General features: G+C 40.3%; 1 protein-coding gene across 4 annotated transcripts in view; it reads right to left on the minus strand.

The window, feature by feature from the left end:
* Nucleotides 1-20391, minus strand: part of ush2a (Usher syndrome 2A (autosomal recessive, mild)) — a 249264-nt gene that overhangs the window by 209137 nt on the left and 19736 nt on the right. For all 4 annotated transcript variants that reach the window (XR_009787447.1, XM_061765858.1, XM_061765857.1 and 1 more), the window contains 6 exons: nt 11351-11486; nt 3131-3194; nt 2513-2614; nt 2133-2322; nt 1823-2031; nt 627-848 (listed from right to left, as the gene is read on the minus strand). Coding sequence is in view for 3 of the 4 variants with exons in the window: in XM_061765858.1 (XP_061621842.1) it covers nt 627-848; nt 1823-2031; nt 2133-2322; nt 2513-2614; nt 3131-3194; nt 11351-11486 (923 nt within the window). In the remaining variant the exon portion in view is untranslated. The remainder of the gene's footprint in view (nt 1-626; nt 849-1822; nt 2032-2132; nt 2323-2512; nt 2615-3130; nt 3195-11350; nt 11487-20391) is intronic.

The following is a 20391-nucleotide window of genomic DNA, read 5'->3' on the forward strand; positions in this document are numbered from 1 at the left end:
CAGCAATTACTGTATGTACTTCCTGCCATCTAATAGAAGAGCATTTATTTGTTCTGTCTGTCACTATGCCTCACTGGCATAAACAGAGGAACAAAGATACATTATTTCTTGTAAATGAATAATTTTTTGAGCAGTTAAGTAAAATTTGATAATTTCCCACAGGACACCTGAAGATTGCTCATGGCACACTGGTTGGGAATCACTGGACTCGAGAATACTTTTGAAGATACTCAGTATACAGTACACAAGTATATACAGTAAATGAACAAGTCATTTAAATAGACGCATTGGTCCATCTTGTGATTAGATCGGTGACCGGTTATCGTTTTTTTAAACTCGCTGATAGGCCCCAAACATCCTGATTGTGTAAAGCCTATTAAACACATTAACATCATACTCTCAAACCTTAATTTTACATTTTTTCTAAATCAAATAATCCATAAAGCATTTATTTTGAAGGGTAAATTTGTAAGATGAAGTTGAAATTATATTAAAGAGTTTTTAGATCATAATTTGTGGTATATTTACAGTTTAAACGATTAATATAGCCAATTCTAAAACAATTTTTTTGCGGGACGTGAACTACGAAAAGGGTGGCTAACTGTATTTCAACATTTTTAACTCACCTGCCACTGATGGTGATTTCTTTGATGGCATAATGTCTGTGTCGCTGGTCCACTCCGGCTGCTCTGGTGTAGTATTGTCCCCTAAGGTGTAGCCGTACCTGAGTGGTATCTACCATCTTCTGAAGGGTGGGGGTGTTGTAGAAATCATTGTAGCCTGGCCTCATGTTTGGCTCTGGGCTCAGCAGGCTGACTGTGATGTTACCTTCAGAGTAGTGGACCTCGCTGGAATAAAAGAAAGAAATACTGCCATAACCACTGACGCTGTGAACTATAAATGCTAAACTTCATATTTTTTCTGCTTTAGGTAAATTTCTCATCTATTTTCTATAGATTTTTATCTTTACATGCAGACACGATGCAAAAGGGATCTCCTGGAGGAGAGCACAACGTGGTGCTCAGAAAACACTTAAAACAATGTGCTTGCATTCATCTTTACAAAGACTCAAGTGAATTTACAAGGCACGTCGTCTCCTGCAGGATTAAATAAATCTCAAGATATCAAAATAAGAAACGCAAATCTTCCAGGATCAAACAATGCTCTCTCCCTTATTGACATGATTATCAGACGTTAAGGTCAGAAAGTATGTTATGTTGCCAGTGCGAGATCCAAATGCTCTCATGCCAAACTAACTAGTGCATGCAAGTGTGCCAGGCTATCATCTGTCAATAAAGCAAAAAAATGAGCAATGACTACATAATCTATGATCTCACATAGGTAGGTAAACCTAGCCATTCTATCTTGTGCCAACTCGGGCCTTGATACCGGCAGCTCTGCCAAAATGTAGCTTGTGAGACACAAGCTTGTGTGTGCGAGTGTGTTAGATGGTGTTCCAAGTGTCGTGTATCTGGTCTCAAAGGAGGGCCTGGAAAAAGTAATGTGCCAAAGCGACTGTAGGCAGTTGAACATCTCGTCACTCACTTTAAGAGTCACAATAAAGTGTGCTTCTAGATGTTCTCTGTGCATTTATGTAAGAGTCAGATTTTGAAATGTTCTTTTTTTAGTAATACTTAATATTATTATTTAATATTTTATCCATTTAATTAAAGCTTTGAGTCCACAAATAATCTTAGTGATTTTACTGCAGAGAGCAATGACTTGTCTCTGGAAAAAAAACATTTGTGCGGAACTACAAGTTAGTATCTTTAAAATACAACTTATTAACACTCAGCATTCACATGCACATGTTTGTGGATACCTGGGCAGTTGGAGACAGTTGACTGAGTCCGGTGTCAGCAGTGGCCCATTGTTCTGCATTCCAAACACACTGCAGTCTTTAGCCACATACTGCCAGTCCAGCCAGGGCTGCTCTCTGTTGGTGCTGTTCTGTTGATCAGGGAGTCTTTGCCTTTGGATCAAAAGTGACTCAGGCAATGGGCCACCAAACTGAACTATGACATAGAATACCTGAAACAGAGGGGGTGAATAAGCTCCAACAAGGTTTGTTAAGTGAAGAACGTTAAAAGCTTAGAATAAGTTATATGAAGTAAGCACCACCATTGAGTTACCTGGTACTGTCCATTTGCCAAATCCACAGTAATAGTGAATCCTTTGTCCAATTCCTGTGTGGTCATGAGCTTTGAGCGCCACACTGTGCCCATGTCCTGATCGTTGATGTAAGCGAGAGGATGTGCAATGAGGTTTAGTCTTAAGACTCTGTCATTGGTGGTGTCCTCAACAGCATTGGGGATACAATATCTGTTCATAGTAATAAAAAAGCAACAACAATGCAATTTAATGAGAAATATTTATGTAAAAAGGAAATTAAAACCGTTTAAAACTCAACAGATGAATATAAAAGCATTTATATACATATTGTTCCATTATGAAGCTTATTGTAACAATAACATATACAGATATATAATGATGTAACAAACTTTCAGGGTACCGTTCTACTAAAGGATGCACTCTGGGATGAGTGGGAGGGCAGCGACACTCAGACTGGGAATGGAGCTGTGGCAGGGCACCTGAATAAATCTCCACTATTTCCCTGTTAAATAAAAGGTAGAGCTAAACCAAGCAATTTAAGTATTTGAGAAGGTAGAATAACTGCAAGATTAAAATTATTAAATGACACTTATTTTCTAACCAAACTGCAGTTGAACGGAACAAGGGCAACATTATGTTTAGCGCGATGCAAGTTAATTTAGTGATGACCACAAAGTTCCAGCTTTTCTTTAATGAAGCACCTGTTAATTGGTTTTTGAAAGAACACTAACTACAAAATAGGCTTAATTTGTCTCTCATTTAATTCCTTACTATGTGCATCAATGCCCAAAGAAATGCTAATTGTCTTATATTGAATTTCTAAAGAAAATCCTCTGAAAGCAGTATGGATTTTAAGATGCACGGATTCGACATCTTTCCTTTCACTGTTTATCATTCCAAGCTACTCGACTTCTGCCGCTATCTTAGCCGCACAGTATATTTCATTTCCCAGCTTCAAGCAACCTTGTTCAATTCATTCAAAAAACTATCCATTGACTCATTTGTCTATCCACCTCACCTGTTGGTCAAAGTGGCAGGATAAAATCTAAAGTCCTGCATCCGCCCCATGTACTGATTGGACCCTGGAGAGATGAAAAGAACACCGGGAAGGTGTTAATGGGTTTGTATTAAAGGCACAGAGTGAGAGGATTTCACAGTATTCAGTAGATTATCTTATCGGTTTCTTGATAACAGCGAAGTGAAGCTGTCCATATACCTGCTCATATTAGCTTGGTTCATGAGCCAGGCTAAAAAAGATCAGTGACAGTCTGCATTCAGTTCCACTAAAGAGCAGCAAGGCTTTTAAAGTATTTACATTAGCTTGGCAAGATGTAAAGCATTTGCTAGACTCTCATTAATTACTGAGAAACATGGTGTTTATCACACAGTTGTAACGCTATATACAAAGTTGCTATAAATTCTAAACTTGTGCCTCTTGAATAAGATTGCTGTGAAGGCCTCATAATACCAGAACATTCAGCATCAATTAATGCAGATATCACTTTACTCGTATTGGAACATCGAGCAATTACAGCTATACCAGAGGTCATCAATCTTTTTGAAACTGAGAGTTACCAGGACTTCTTGGGTACTGATTACCAGTTTGACACACACTTCTGAAATAATTTTGTGAAAATTATCTTTAACTATATGTTATGAATAATTAATGATATTCATGTATGTAACAGACATGCAAACACCAAAGGCATGAAAAAGGTGACAGACAAAAAAAAAAAAACATTGTAGGGCAGGTCTGGGCGGATCCCCCAGACCCCTGCAGAGAATTTTTTTGATTTTAACATAAATTAAGCAATCTCGAAGACTCTGAACATTACAATAAGGCAAGATTAACAAATTTTCTTCACGCAGAAAAACATTTATTTATACCGCTCAAAGTACATTTTGATGTACAAATTTAAACTTGAAATTAAATTTGCCTCATTTCTTTGCTTTTTTGTTTTGGGCTCCAACTTGAGCCAGGCCCATCTCCACCTGCAACTGATGCCTGCTTCAAGCTGCGCCACATGAAGAGCATCCTCCTCTTTAAGCACTCTCATTCTGGGAAATAATTGACTAAAATCATTGTCTGTTTCACTCCATTCTTCACTATTACCAAATTCAAAGGCTAATCCCAAATGCATCCTCCAGGAAAATATTAAAGTACAATATTTTTCTGTTTTATTGGCCATTTCTGAATTTGAAGTTAATTCATTCTGTGTTGTGACATAATCCCTAACATCGCTCCGTCACTTCATACATTTACCATTAACATCCGTGAACTAATTAGACAATTGTAGGCGCGTTTCCTAATTAATAAAAGATGTACTAGGGGATCAACTCTTGTCGTCAATGTTAGGTGTTCTTCGCGGTTCTGCTGGGACCACAACCAGGGAGACGACCCGCAGCACCTCAACACGAAAATACAAAAGACCAGTGCAACAAATACGACACTGGCTGATCTGATGGGCAAACATTTTGCTCAAACGTAAGAGTAGCAATAGAGGATGTTCGCTCCAGAGGTGGGTAGAGCAGCCAAACATTGTACTCAAGTAAGAGTACTGTTACTTGACAATAATGTGATTCAAGTAAAAAGTAGTTCTCCAAAAAATTACTTAAGAGTAGAAAGTACACAGTGAAATAATTACTCAAGTACTGAGTAAATAGTGAGTAACTTCAGATTTTTTTTAACCAGAGCATGAACATCAATAAAAACAATTACAAAATAAAATGTGAATATGCAAATTCCGATGTTGCGGTGTGTGTGTGTGTGTGCGTATGCACACAGTCAAAACTACACAGAAAAAAACATCTGCAATTTACTACACGGTGTTTTCTCAAGTTATAAGTGAGCTGAAATTATCATATTTGGGCAGACAGGGCCATACAAATACTACAATACATGAAAAGCTGTTGTTTTTGTTTGTCTAAATATAACACGAGTAGCGCGCAGTTGCCTTCCCGACATGGCCGCCACATAGGCATGACATTCAGCGGGGTTGGCTTATCTAGTGTTAACACCTATGCACGGGAAGCCCAATGGAAGACATTGTGTGAGGTCATGTGACTTTCTTGTGTCGTTTGATTGGTGAACCAGACTTAAACGCAAACTGCGCCCAATGCGGAAGTGGAAGTCTTGCGACGAAATATTTGATATATAAAAGTAATAAAATAATTGATAAATAAAAGTAGTGAGCGACATTTAGATCATTGTAACGGAGTAAAAGTACCGTTACTTCTTAACAACAGCAGCGGAAGTGTTTTTTCTGATCTCGTCAACTCCTGTGACTTATCGAAAGCAGGTCCCGAGTGCGCAGGCGGAACCTCAGGCCAATGTGCTCGCATACATTAGTCCACCACGGAGTAATGACAATCTCACAATTACATCTGTGTACAAATGGTGGATGTGTGGAATGGATCTAGCTGCCAGCGTTCGAGGAGTACGAAACAGTCTATGACGTCGGCGGCGGCAGCGACCGCAACCCCCCGGAAAAACTCATCAAATCTATACGATTCACGTAAATGGCCTATTTTGAATTCAAAACGGTGAATTTCGCCAATAGGCGACTGATTTGCATCTATGATGTAAAGACACTGATCATATTAATGATCTCTCACAGTAGTTATCAACAATAATTTAACAAGGTAGGAAACGGGTAAATATGTATATGCAAAACCACTTAATTTACTTAATTTTTACAAGTATATAAAAAGGTAAGTGTTTACATTTTCAAACGATCACTTCTACAACATCCCTAGGAAATCACAATGTCCCATCACCGGTAAGCTATATTTAGAACAGGGCCGTGGGCTGCTCATGTGGTCTGTAGAAGCTAACTGTAACACACGGGCAACATGTATGAACCCAATCTACAGGATGTGAAAATAGGACATTGGATATAGTTTGTCCTTGCTATGCTGCAATAATGGCTTTGAAGTCAGGGCTCTCGAGTTCTTCTACACTTCTCCGACACACATGCACATCTTCATCCAATCAAGCCTTTATGGACCTTGACATTTGTGCACTAGGGCGCAGTCATGTTGGAACAGAAAAGGGGTCTTCTGCAAAGTTGAAAGAATGGAATTGTGTAAAATGTCTTAATGGATCCAAAGGGTCTAACCCAACCACTGGTTGATTCATTAAATATTAAGAAGTGTGTCGAGAGTTGAGACCTTTGTCATTGGTCTTTACACCTGAGAAAAGTGTGATAGTTGACTACAGCAAGCTTCATAAAGCCGGCAAACACATCAAACAAACAGCACTAAATCTTAAAAAATGCTTTAGCCATAAGAAATGGGGAGGAATTAGTCAAATATGAGAAACTGTGATGAAGTGTGCTTCTGACTGATGCATAGAAGAAAGGCTGTGTGAGGAAATGATTGGACCCTACACAAGAGGCGCCATCAAACCCATAAGTGAACACATCTCCACACACAAGCCGCCAAACATGACAATGCTGGCTTAACATGAAAGACTAAAACACACACAGGCAATGATGTTGGTCCAAAGAGAGCCTGGGTGCTTTAGTGTCCAACAAAGTTATGCCTAGTTTGACAGCAACTCTTAGAAAAGGGATAACGTCTCTAAGCGTTGACAGAAGCCCTGCCATGTCTAGCTTTGTCTGAGAGTGCGTGTGTTTAGAAGCTTTACTGTGTGTATTCCAACAAACTCCAAACGTGAGCCCATGCATGTGCCTGCGCCTGTGTGCGCCCATTTGCATTTGAGGGAGGCTTTGCCGCGTTTGGCTCGAGCACATTGTGCAACTGTGAGTGTGTGTGCTGAGGTGGTTGTGCGTGTCAAAAACTGAATGAGAGTGCGAGAGTGTTATGGGATCTAAGTGTGTTCGAACAGTGTGTGGTTGTGCAGCCTGAGGCTTTGGCTGAGGATTTCTTTAGAGTGTGGAAATGGGATTATGGCTTCCTCTGTAAAGCACTCTTCCTATTGTTACTGGGATGATGCAAGGTATAAGCCTTAATTCTGCCTTCTGTGTGTAGGCCTGTCTTCCAAACTCCGTGTTTCAGTCATCCGCTGCATCGCTAAGTGGCTTTTTTGTATTTCATGTCGTTGGAACTGTTGAAAGCAGATACCAGACACTATGCATTTTTTTGTGATTTGTATGTATTTTGTTTTGACAATCACACTATGTTGTACTCTTACCATTTTCAGTTTCATATCTAGTTGATTAAGACACACTTGATTACCTGTATTAACAAGTGCTGTTCTCGTACACTTCTATGAGCAGCTACTCCATCAATAACACTAAATAATATATAAACATTGTTTTCTTAAATGATGTTTCTTAAACCACATACTCGAATAGAGAAGAAGATCTCTATGTCATGATGCAATTATTTAAATAATTTTAATGGCTTAAAAAAACAAACAAACAAACAAACAAAAAAAGCATGTGAATGGTACATTGGCTTTGAAAAAGGAGAATGGTCTGTTATTGTCCTAAAGTCCAGGGTTCTCATTTATCAAGCGTGCATACGCACAGAAGTGCGCATAAAGTGTGCATGAACAGCCCCATGCAAAGTATGGGATTTATGAATTTAGACTTGTGCATGGGGACGTGTGTACATTTACACACAGCTCTGACCAGACGTACACACAAAACCTTAGAACACTTAGTAGAACATCCATCCATCCATCCATCCATTTTCTGAGCCACTTCTCCTCACTAGGGTCGCGGGCATGCTGGAGCCTATCCCAGCTATCATCGGGCAGGAGGCGGGGTACACCCGGAACTGGTTGCCAGCCAATCGCAGGGCACATACAAACAAACACCATTCGCATTCACATTCACGCCTACGGGCAATTTAGACTCGCCAATTAACCTACCATGGATGTTTTTGGGATGTGGGAGGAAACCGGAGTGCCCGGAGAAAACCCACGCAGGCACGGGTAGAACATGCAAACTCCACACAGGCGGGGCTGGGGATTGAACCCCGGTCCTCAGAACTGTGAGGCAGACGCTCTAACCAGTCGTCCAACATGCCGCTCCTTGGTATAAAAGTGAAACTATAAAAGGACACACAAAGAGGGTCCCCAAAGCCATCCATGTACACAGCCATGTGGCTCACGGCGCCAGTCCGTTACTTCCGACAATCATTAAATCGCGGTCCATTATAACGAGGTTTCATTGTACTTGCTTGTCCTCCTCCAGTTTATTAAAGATAATCAAAATGATCTTCTCATCTGAGACGGCTCTTTTTTCTCATCCAGCAGAATTAACAGCAGCAGTTCTCCCATTGATTTTCATTTTTTTCTTTTGTTGGTAACACCTGCATTTATTGTTCCAAACAGTATTTTGGGGTTTGTTTCCACTTCTCAAATAAGTAACTCAATGTCGGTCTCGAATATATTACTCTCCTCCGCCCTCTTTGCGAGGATTTTGGAGAGAGAAGTACAACCCCAATTCCAATGAAGTTGGGACGTTGTGTTAAACATGAATAAAAACAGAATACAATGATTTGCAAATCATGTTCAACCTATATTTTATTGAATACACTACAAAGACAAGATATTTAATGTTCAAACTGATAAACTTTGTTTTATTGTTTTTAGCAAATAATCATTAACTAAGAATTTTATGGCTGCAACACGTTCCAAAAAAGCTGGGACAGGTGGCAAAAATGACTGAGATAGTTGAGGAATGCTCATCAAACACCTGTTTGGAACATCCCACAGGTGAACAGGCTAATTGGGAACAGGTGGGTGCCATGATTGGGTATAAAAGGAGCTTCCCTGAATTGCTCAGTCATTCACAAGCAAAGGTGGGGCAAGGTTCACCTCTTTGTGAGAAAATAGTTCAACAGTTTAAGGACAATGTTCCTCAACGTACAATTGCAAGGAATTTAGGGATTTCATCACCTACAGTCCATATTATCATCAAAAGGTTCAGAGAGTCTGGAGAAATCACTGCATGTAAGCGGCAAGGCCGAAAACCAACATTGAATGCCCGTGACCTTCGATCCCTCAGGCGGCACTGCATCAAAAACCGACATCAATGTGTAAAGGATAACACCACATGGGCTCAGGAACACTTCAGAAAACCAATGTCAGTAAATACAATTCAGCGCTACATCCGTAAGTGCAACTTGAAACTCTACTATGCAAAGCAAAAGCCATTTATCAACAACACCCAGAAACGGGCTTCTCTGGGCCCGAGCTCATCTAAGATGGACTGATGCAAAGTGGAAAAGTGTTCTGTGGTCCGACGAGTTCACATTTCAAATTGTTTTTGGAAATTGTGGAAGTCGTGTCCTCCGGGCCAAAGAGGAAAAGAACCATCCGGACTGTTATGGACCTAAAGTTCAAAAGCCAGCATCTGTGATGGAATGGGGCTGTGTTAGTGCCAATGGCATGGGTAACTTACACATCTGTGAAGGCACCATTAATGCTGAAAGGTACATGCAGGTTTTGGAGAAACATATGCTGCCATCCAAGCAACGTCTTTTCCATGGACGCCCCTGCTTATTTCAGCAAGACAATGCCAAACCACATTCTGCACGTGTTACAACAGCGTGGCTTCGTACTAAAAGAGTGCGGGTACTAGACTGGCCTGCCTGCAGTCCAGACCTGTCTCCCATTGAAAATGTGTGGCGCATTATGAAGCGTAAAATACGACAACGGAGACCCCGGACTGTTGAACAACTGAAGCTGTACCTCAAGTAAGAATGGGAAAGAATTCCACCTACAAAGCTTCAACAATTAACTGTCCTCAGTTCCCAAACCTTTATTGAATGTTGTTAAAAGAAAAGGTGATGTAACACAGTGGTAAACAAGACCCTGTCCCATCTTTCTTGGAATGTCACGCACTTGTTCACAAAGAGGTGAACCTCGCCCCATCTTTGCTTGTGAATGACTGAGCAATTCAGGGAAGCTCCTTTTATACCCAATCATGGCACCCACCTGTTCCCAATTAGCCTGTTCACCTGTGGGATGTTCCAAACAGGTGTTTGATGAGCATTCCTCAACTTTCTCAGTCTTTTTTGCCACCTGTCCCAGCTTTTTTGGAACGTGTTGCAGCCATAAAATTCTAAGTTAATGATTATTTGCTAAAACAATACAGTTTATCAGTTTGAACATTGAATATCTTGTCTTTGTAGTGTATTCAATTAAATATAGGTTGAACATGATTTTCAAATCATTGTATTCTGTTTTTATTTATGTTTAACACAACGTCCCAACTTCTTTGGAATTGGGGTTGTAGTAAAATGGGATCAAGGGATTACTGCTACCATATATGGTCAATTAGAGGAGTTTCTCAAAAAAGAATTAGGCTAAACATGCATGAGTGTGGCAGAATAGAACAGGTGGAATGTATCAACACACATTACTTACTGGTGCGTGTACAACAGGTGTATGCACGTTTAATAAATACTTTTTTTTTTTTTGCACTTACATGCATTCTAAATTTCAGTCCTACGAACATACTTGGAACCTGTTCCACACACTTTTTGATAAATGAGGACCCTAGATAATAGTATTGGGGGATTTTTTTTCAAAGGCCTTGAACAAAACATACGCCCGTGATCCTAGTTACGCATTTGTTTCTAGTTCCTCATCTGACACAGAATTCTCCCACCAACAACAGACATAGTTGTTAATCAATACATCTGATCAGCATTCACACAATCAATTCACTGATCAGAATTCCAGACACAGCCATTGGGATTTGACGATCACCCACACATACACACACACCGCAGAGCCAATCACTTGTATTGATCACAACCTCTGATGTGATCTTCAGCTTATCAGATGCTACCTGCAGTGAACCAGGGATCAATGCCTGATAAACGAGAAGAAAAACACTCGTTTATCACTCTGGAGATGAACGGATATCATTTTTCTCTCAATTTCTCTCCTATTGACTCGGAGATGGCTCCCAGGCACCACCAATCAATCACAAATGTGTAGTTGAAAAGAAGGGGGGCATAAAGGTGGAGTAGTCATTGACATCTTATTAAGAAACACAAAAACTAAAGCTTTTTTTCCCCCCCGCCTACAGAGAAAAAACAGGTAATGTGTTATTCTAATGACGTGGAGGTGTTGATTTTCTGAGATAACTGAACTCTAGACATTATTGGAACACACCTTGAGCATAACAGAAGAACAAACAAAAGGCTTCATTATTAATCAGTTAAGTAATTAACTAGTAATGGATTAACTGTTACCAGTTAATTCATTATAAATTCTCAAAATATCACTTGTCAATATTTGCTCCATCTTTACCTTTGGAACCGAGTCCCACCCTCATGGTGCTGTCCTCATTGCTGTCATGCAATCTGGTGGCCAGTGATCGGGTCTCAAAGGGTGTCCCATCCTCCTCCAGCCCATTCAAGAAAAGACTGACATGTCTGTCGTGCACCTGAAAGTCAATCAGGGTGAGAAATCCAAGTTGTCAGGTGGGAATGTCTTCATTCTATATCACAGAGGTTTTTACAGCTACAGCATCTTGGGCAGCTCCTTGTAGCTTTTCTGTAGAACAATGAATAAATAGGTAATGCCTTCAATTAGGGATGTCATGATCAAACATTTTCACTTCTGAGCCAATATCGATTTTGCAGCCTCGAATTTTGGCCGATAAAGATATCATTCCGAGCCGATATCAGCAATAATCATATTTTGTAGTATGGAATGTTAAAAAAACGCTTGATGATTTGATATTACTGAAACAGAGAACAATAATCACAAACCGTAGGCATGGGAAAAACTGACCCATTTATTATATTGGGTTACATAAAGTATCTTTAAAAATAGGAATGTACTACAATTTAATAAAATAAATAAAAATTTGAGGAAATCCTGAAAAATAACTTCAATAAACCCACAAAAAAACTAATTAAATTGCAACCATGCTTAACTTGAACATAATCATATTCTACATTTAAATAGATTAAATAAAATTAGAAAACCATGAAAAATAATCTCAATAAATAAATACAAATTATGAAAAATAAAGTTTAATTCAGTTTTTTTTAACTGTCAGTATATGGTGAGAACATAATTTGCTTTCTCCACATGTGCAGCAATACACTATTGAACTTCTTGATGCAACTTTTTATTGACAATCGCTGTTCCTGCTGTGCACATCTTGGCCTCTCAGGGGCAGTGTGATACAAGCAATTAGGTACACACTTGCAGTAACGAACTAGTAGTCACAATCGAATATTATTATTATAACTCATATTTTGAGTTTGAAAAATATAAGCCAGAGAGTATTGTTCTAATGTCTGTTTGTATGTGTTTATACAGCATTTGTGTACTAATATTCATTCATTCCTCGAGTTCGATGCTAATTTTCGTTAGCTCGTCAATGACCCTCAGGGAGTCCTGTGGGGGGTCCTTCGGGATTATGGGGTACCGAACCCCCTGATACGGGCTGTTCGGTCCCTGTACGACCGGTGTCAGAGCTTGGTCCGCATTGCCGGCAATAGGTCGGACTCGTTTCCGTTGAGGGTTGGACTCCGCCAAGGATGCCCTTTGTCACCGATTCTGTTCATAACTTTTATGGACATAATTTCTAGGTGCAGCTGAGGCGTAGAGGGTGTACGGGTTGGTGGCCTCAGAATTGCATCTCTGCTTTTTGCAGATGATGTGGTTCTGTTCGCTTCATCAAGCCGTGATGTGCAATTCTCACTGGAGCGGTTCGCAGCCGAGTGTGAAGCGGCTGGGATGAGAATCAGCACCTCCAAATCTGAGACCATGGTCCTCAGTCAGAAAAGGGTGGAGTGCTCTCTCCGGGTCGGGGATGAGATCCTGCCCTAAGTGGAGGCGTTCAAGCATCTTGGGGTCTTGTTCACGAGTGAGGGAAGAATGGAACGGGAGCAGAAAGGCGAAGCTCTACGTTCCTACCCTCGCCTATGGTCACGAGCTGTGGGTCATGATCGAAAGAACAAGATCCCGGATACAAGCGGCCGAAATGAGTTTCCTCCGCAGGATGTCCGGGCTCTCCCTTAGAGATAGGGTGAGAAGCTCGGCCATCCTGGAGGATCTCAGAGTAGAGCCGCTGCGCCTCCATATCGAGAGGAGCCAGATGAGGTGGCTCGGGCATCTGTTTTGGATGCCTCCCGGACGCCTCCCTGGTGAGGTGTTCCGGGCACGTTCCACCGGGAGGAGACCCCGGGGACGCCCCAGGACTACGTCTCTTGGCTGGCCTGGGAACGCCTCGGGATCCCATCGGAAGAGCTGGAGGAAATGGCTGGGGAGAGGGAAGTCTGGGCGTCCCTGCTACTGCCCCCCTGACCCAACCTCGGATAAGCGGTAGAAAGTGAATGGATGGATGGATGGTGTATTTCATTCATTGTCTGTTAGCTTTGAGCTAGCAATTTTTGTGAACAAAAACAAAAACTTTGTGATCGGATCGGGACACCCCTACCTTTAACTGCATCATGTGATGCATACCAAACCATACCTAAACTAGAACATTTTGCTTAAACATAATAGTAGCAATAAAGGATGTTCGCTCCAGAGGTGGGTAGCCAAACATTGTACTCAAGTAAGAGTACTGTTACTTGACGATAACGTGACTCAAGTAAAAAGTAGTCCTCCCAAAAAATACTTAAGAGTAAAAGGTACACAGTGAAATAATTACTCAAGTACTGAGTAAACAGCACAAACAAAAAAATAAAATAAAATAATAATAAAAACAGTTGCAATTTACTGCACGGTGTTTTCTCAAGTTATAAGTGAGCTGAAACATCCACTGCCAAACAAATACTACAATACATGAAAGCTGTTGTTTTTGTTCATATAAATGTAAACAAGAGTAGCGTGACGTTGCCTTCATGGTAACGACAACCTTCCCAAAATGGTGGCCATTTAGGCACGACAATCGGCCGGGCTGTCTTATCTAGTGTTAATACCTATGCCCAGGAAGCCCAATAGAAGACGTTTTGTGAGGTCATGTGACTTTCTTTTGTCGTTTGATTAGTGAACTACACATAAACGCCACTCGCACTTAAATTAGATTGGTGCAAACAGCGCCCAATGCGGAAGTCGAAGTCATAGTCTGGTGCACGAAATAGTTGATAAATAAGCCATAATTGATAAATAAAAGTAGCGAGTGAAATTTAGATCATTGTAACAGAGTAAAAGTACCGGTACCGCTAGCTGCCAGCGTTCAAGAAGTACGAAACAGCCTATGACGACAGCAATCCCCCCAGGAAAAACTCATGGGATCCATACGATTCACATAAATGGCCTATTTTGAGTTCAAAACGGGGAATTTCGCCGAAAGGAGACTGATTTGCATGTATGAATAGGTGATTGGCTATTACTTTATTAATGATCTTTAGCACAAAAGTTGGATCAGAAGATATACAGCAGTAACCGAATTGCAATTTCAGTTCGTCACAAAAGGGTGGCTTGTCTGTGCATTCTACCAATGCATCACTCTAAAACTGTGCACACATTTTTGCCTATCTTTGTATGACCCTGTGTGTGTATTTTACATACAACTACTAATCTTCCAACTCATTTCCCCAGTAGCAGAAAAGCCTCAGGCTAAACTGCCTCAGCGCAAATGAGCTTTCTGTTTGACCAAAAGTCTCTGAACTCCTTGCCTCTGTCCTCTCTCGATCTGCAGCATGAATATGGAAAACGGCACAGCCGACAATGTCGTCAAAGCAGCGGCTGCTCCTTTTCACATCAAACAAAAAAGAAAGACACCTCTACAAGAAAAACTTTAATGTGTGCTCTCACACTCTTTCCCTTTGCACAATCTCCAAATCCTGTTTTTGGAAAACACTTTGTGTGGATACTGATAATCGTGATTCTTAAGACCCCGCCTCCATCCCTCCTTCTCCTTTTTCATGTTTGCTCTGGTCTTTCTTGGCTGTGTCCATTGCAGTAATTTGACTTCTTTAACCGTCTTATTGTTTATTCTTTCCCACACCAAAAAATCATAAGGGATATTTATACAGTGTTATCTCTCTGTCCACAACTTCTCTCAGTCATCACTGCCTCCCCTTTCCTGCCCTGTCGCTCTCATTTGTTGTCAGCTCTTTAGAGAAGTTAAAAAGGTGTGAGGAGGGAAATAAGTCCAAGTTGGCTTTAAAAAAAAAAAATGCCTTGAGGGATGAAGGCAGTCCCAGACAAGTGTCTGCCTCTCAGAGGATGGTTAAGACGTACAGACAGACACTTTCATGATGGCTGATTGAAGACAGGCGAGCACATGAGTGCTCAGGAGAGAATGGGAGTAAGGAAAGGAAGGGGAGGAGGAAGGAAAGCGAAAGTCAGAGAGGGAACTAGAAGAAGGGCCCACTTTAAGAATCTTTAAGCCAGAGCAGTGTGGCTCTTGGGGAGATGTGAGGCAGTTGTCAGGGCTGATGTAAATGAATAGTGAAGCGCTTCATCCTCCTTAGCCGCCACGCGCCCTTCTGAATCACAGCCAAGCCCTCTTTGTTAGCGCTCATAAACAGTTTTCCTTTCCTCCATTCATCTGGGTTTTTTGCTGCGATTCTTTCCCCTTACCTCTACTAATGACAGAACTCTGTGAATGAAGAAAGTTTATTGTACTTTCTGAAGTGGTGATAACTAGTCTCATTTGGACTGTTGCCATTTACTCCAGTAACAAGAGAACACTACTATGAGAGCACCTAGTCCCTCCCTGTATGTCTGGAATCTTCTTCTAAACACAACATAAAAATTAAGTGAACCCCAGCCAATTCACGGTTCACCTATTCACAAATGTTTCTGTCAAACCCAGGGACCAAGGCCTGACGCGTATAGCAAGGGTTCCTGTATGTATTCTAACACTGCATGCGTTTGACAGTTTCATCATTAAACACAGCTTTGACTAAACTTATCTTTGAAGGAGCAGTGGAAGAATTAATCACTTTCCATTACTTGTGCATTTTCACACTGTACAGTACATAAGTTGAATGGCCCTGAAATCATACAATTCAGCCCATCATGCCTGTGAAGTTGCACACATTTCATTTCAAGCAACCTCTAGTTATATAATTCATTATTTTTAGATTTTACATGACTTCTTTTTACACTTGTGTGACAGTAATAATGTTTAAAAAATAGGTGTGGCATAACAACTTTATCATTAAACAAAGATGTTGTTTTACTTGTTAATATTAACAGTGTTAATGCATTAAAACATTATTAATAAAGGTTTTATGATGGTAAAAGTTTGAGTTGGAAACAGATTGTTGTCAATGGGAAATTCAATTTTGAAGTGTAATCAAGGTAACAGCTCGACCAGTGGCCGGGATCCAAGTGTGTACAACCTTTGCGGGGCGGTCACAAGACAGAATTCAAGTTGACATGCTAATAATTCTCCAGGAGAGCCAGTAAGCTGTAGTTACGTTATAAATATTTTCATTTTTAGTTTGAATGTAGCATGTACAACCCCAATTCCAATGAAGTTGGGACATTGTGTTAAACATAAAAACAGAATACAATGATTTGCAAATCATGTTCAACCTATATTTAATTGAATACACTACAAAGACAAGATATTTAATGTTCAAACTAATAAACTTTATTGTTTTTAGCAAATAATCATTAACTTAGAATTTTATGGCTGCAACACATTCCAAAAAAGCTGGGACAGGGTCAAGTTTACCACTGTGTTACATCACCTTTTCTTTTAACAACATTCAATAAACGTTTGGAAACTGAGGACACTAATTGATGAAGCTTTGTATGTGGAATTCTTTCCCATTCTTGCTTGATGTACAGCTTAAGCTGTTCAACTGTCCGGGGTCTCCGTTTTCGTATTTTATGCTTCATAATGCACCACACATTTTCAAAGGGAGACAGCTCTGGACTTCAGGCAGGCCAGTCTAGTACCTGCACTCTTTTACTACGAAGCCACGCCGTTGTAACACGTACAGAATGTGGTTTGGCATTGTCTTGCTGAAATAAGCAGGGGCATCCATGAAAAAGACGTTGCTTGGATGACAGCATATGTTTCTCCAAAACCTGTATGTACCTTTCAGCATTAATGGTGCCTTCACAGATGTGTAAGTTACCCATGCCATTGGCACTAACACAGAATCCATACCATTACAGATGCCGGCCTTTGAACTTTGCATCCTTTAGGTCCATAACAGTCCGGATGGCTCTTTTCCTCTTTGGCCCGGAGGACGCGATATCCACAATTTCCAAAAACAATTTGAAATGTGGACTCGTCGGACCAAAGAACACTTTTCCACTTTGGATCATCTTAGATGAGCTCGGGCCCATAGAAGTCGGCGGCGTTTCTGGGTGTTGTTGATAAATGGCTTTTGCTTTGCATAGTAGAGTTTTAAATTGCACTTACGGATTTTTGGAATGTGCTGCAGCCGTAAAATTCTAAGTTAATGATTATTTGCTAAAAACAATCGTTTATCAGTTTGAACATTAAATATATTGTCTTTGTAGTGCTGTTTAGCTGGATCTCAGGCTTGACTCCCTATAGTTTTTCGTTCCAAGCATTATTGTTGTAAACTCTAGAAATTAGGACATCGACTGTATGTGGGAAAACATACTTTCCTTAGTATTTTCTGCCAATGTCCATCACATATGGAGATATGTGTTTTTTGTTTGTTTGTTTTCAGAAAAATACTTTTTTTTTTTTTATTCGATTGATTAATTATTTCAGATTTGTTCCCAAAGGATCCGTTGCTCTAAGGCAGTTTAAAGCATTCTTTCCATGTGTAAAAAAAAACATAACCCGTGGCAAGTACCTAAGCCTCTGTAAAAGCCAGGGAAGGCAAACCGTGATGCAAGGCTTTTAGTGATCCGTAGAGGAGCATTTTGACTCAAGCACTCCTCCATTTTCACACTTCTGCCAAGCTGTAGCTCAGTACACAATGTGGACCACAGTGTTTCCTCTAAGCTCAATTGATAGCGGTGAGCTAGAAAAATAAGAGGCCGAAGAGAATACTCACACACAAAACAGGCCAGGTTTTCTGTGCAGACACCACACACAGCATCTGCCCCACTTGCACACTGACTGAGGAGTATCTGCAACATTTGCACAATCAACATTGTCCCAGATTATCGCCCTACTAGTCACTTTAAACAGCATACACTCCTTGAAGTCTTGGCGCCATTTGCACAATGGTCATTGCACCGGACTATTGCTATATTAGTCATTCAAACTGCTTTAAGTGCTCGAGGACTCAGCATCTTTTTGCACAATTGTCTAAAAAAATTAATTAAATAAAATGAAAAATTAATTGTACCGGCATTACAAGAAAACTAGCAACCATTTATTGCTCAGTGACTGTTTTTCTCAATGTCTTTATGTCTCAAAAGTGTTCTCTGTCAATTGACTGTCTGTTGTCGTACTGGAGCGGCTCCAACTACCGGAGACAAATTCCTTGTGTGTTTTTTGGACATACTTGACAAAGATGATTCTCATTCTGATTACCGATCCGATCACAAGATGGAGCAATGTGCCTATTTAAATGACTTTTTCATTTACTGTATATACTTGTGTCTGTATAATGAGTATCTTCTCTCGTCCATTGATTCCCAACCAGTATGCCGTGGCACATTAGTCTGCCATGAGCAATCTTCAGGGGTGCTGTGGGAAATTATCCAATTTTACTTAACTGCTGAAAAAAATTCTTCATTTACGAGAAATAATGCATCTTTGTTCCTCTATTTATGCCAGAGAGGCACAGTGACAGACAGAACAAATAAATGTTTTCCTATTAGATAGCAGGAAGTATATACAGTAGTTACTGTGTATCTACTTTTTGTGACATTTTTGTTTGTTGGTGATTTTCCAATTGTAAAATATGTGCCTTCGCTCCATAAAGGTTGTAAATCACTGCTCTAGTCAGGTCATGTATTGTAATCAGTCTGGTCAAACCAACATCACAACATGGCAGAAATAATGGGAGCTAACTTACTGTAGTTGAATTACTTTATTGTAATTAAACTACTTCACACACACCGAAACTTTAGAGCATGTTTCAACAGAACGTCAGCATTTTTACGCCCAACCGTTAGTGCTAGCACTTGCTTGCTAGGCTACATAACGTTTTGTTGCCTGCTTGCGAGCGGTATCGTATTAAAAGTACGTGAACATACCTCAAGCAAGCCTTAAATGAATGTAATCTCCCGAGCACCAGTGACTACCAGCACACGTTTTTCCCCATTTTGTTTTTACAATACATGCATCGCAATTTCGTCGCCATGGTAATGAGTGTATCTGGTCGCGTTTGAGTTGACAAGATAAAGCCCCGTGATTGTAAAAGACGGGATGCGGTGGTATCGGAATACAAGATTTTATTACCGTAGTCTGACAATAGCGAAAGACCGAATTTGTCTTGTAGTCTTATCCACACATTACATGTTGTTTGTCTCAGACGTGTTGTCTTCCCCACACCACCGACATGTTTTTTTTTTTTAAATAACTAAATTGGTTTTCAGATATTTATAGTACAACGTCAAAAGACACGCCACAAGGCTAAAAAATAAACTAGCTTTGGAATTCAAATATACTGCACACAATGGCGACGCGGAGTAAATGTCTTTTGCGGAGTCGATCGGCGAATTATGACATTAAAGCCGATGAGCATAAAATGCTAATTATCGGCCAATACCGATCAGGCCAATCAGATCGGTGTAATGTCTACAAATCAGATATCTAAAGTCCACAAGCTAACTGATTCATTGTGTCATTTGACATGACACTTTTTTCTCTCCAGACCCCTGCAAGTTCTTGTGTTCCTCACAAACATTAAATCTTCCCTTCCAAACATCCTGCCTCAAACTCTCTTCACTTTGGCTTCAGTGCCCCACCCCCAAGGCTGTACTACCCAGTGACTGAATGAGTGACAAGCCACTCACTGATAAGACAAATACTAACACAACCAGGGAAGCTGTCAATAAGAAGGAGCAAGCGAGTGAGATAAAAGAGGTGGAGGGAGTGAATAAGGGATGTTGGAATGAGGTCTAGCAAAAGAAAGATTTTAGTGTTGACAAAAGCAAAGGTGAACAAGAACTACATACAGAGGCCTTTTTGTCGCGCATTCAAGGAAATATACAGATACCTGTTGATCACTGAGGCTACACTGTTGCTAAGAATGACAAAATGGTATTTATGTTTAAGACCATGTTTTTAAAAATTAATACAAATATGCACCCGCGACCCTTGTGAGGATAAAGCGCCACAGAAAATGGATGGATGGATGGAATACAAATATGCATTGTTAAACTTTACAATATTGAATAATAAATGGATAATCACCGCTGTTCGTATAACTAAAATGCACAGTACATATATATTACATTGTAAAGGTGACAAATTCAAGTATGTT

The sequence above is a fragment of the Phyllopteryx taeniolatus genome, chromosome 2, assembly GCF_024500385.1.
Source record: "Phyllopteryx taeniolatus isolate TA_2022b chromosome 2, UOR_Ptae_1.2, whole genome shotgun sequence".
NCBI classification, from domain to species: Eukaryota; Metazoa; Chordata; class Actinopteri; order Syngnathiformes; family Syngnathidae; genus Phyllopteryx; species Phyllopteryx taeniolatus.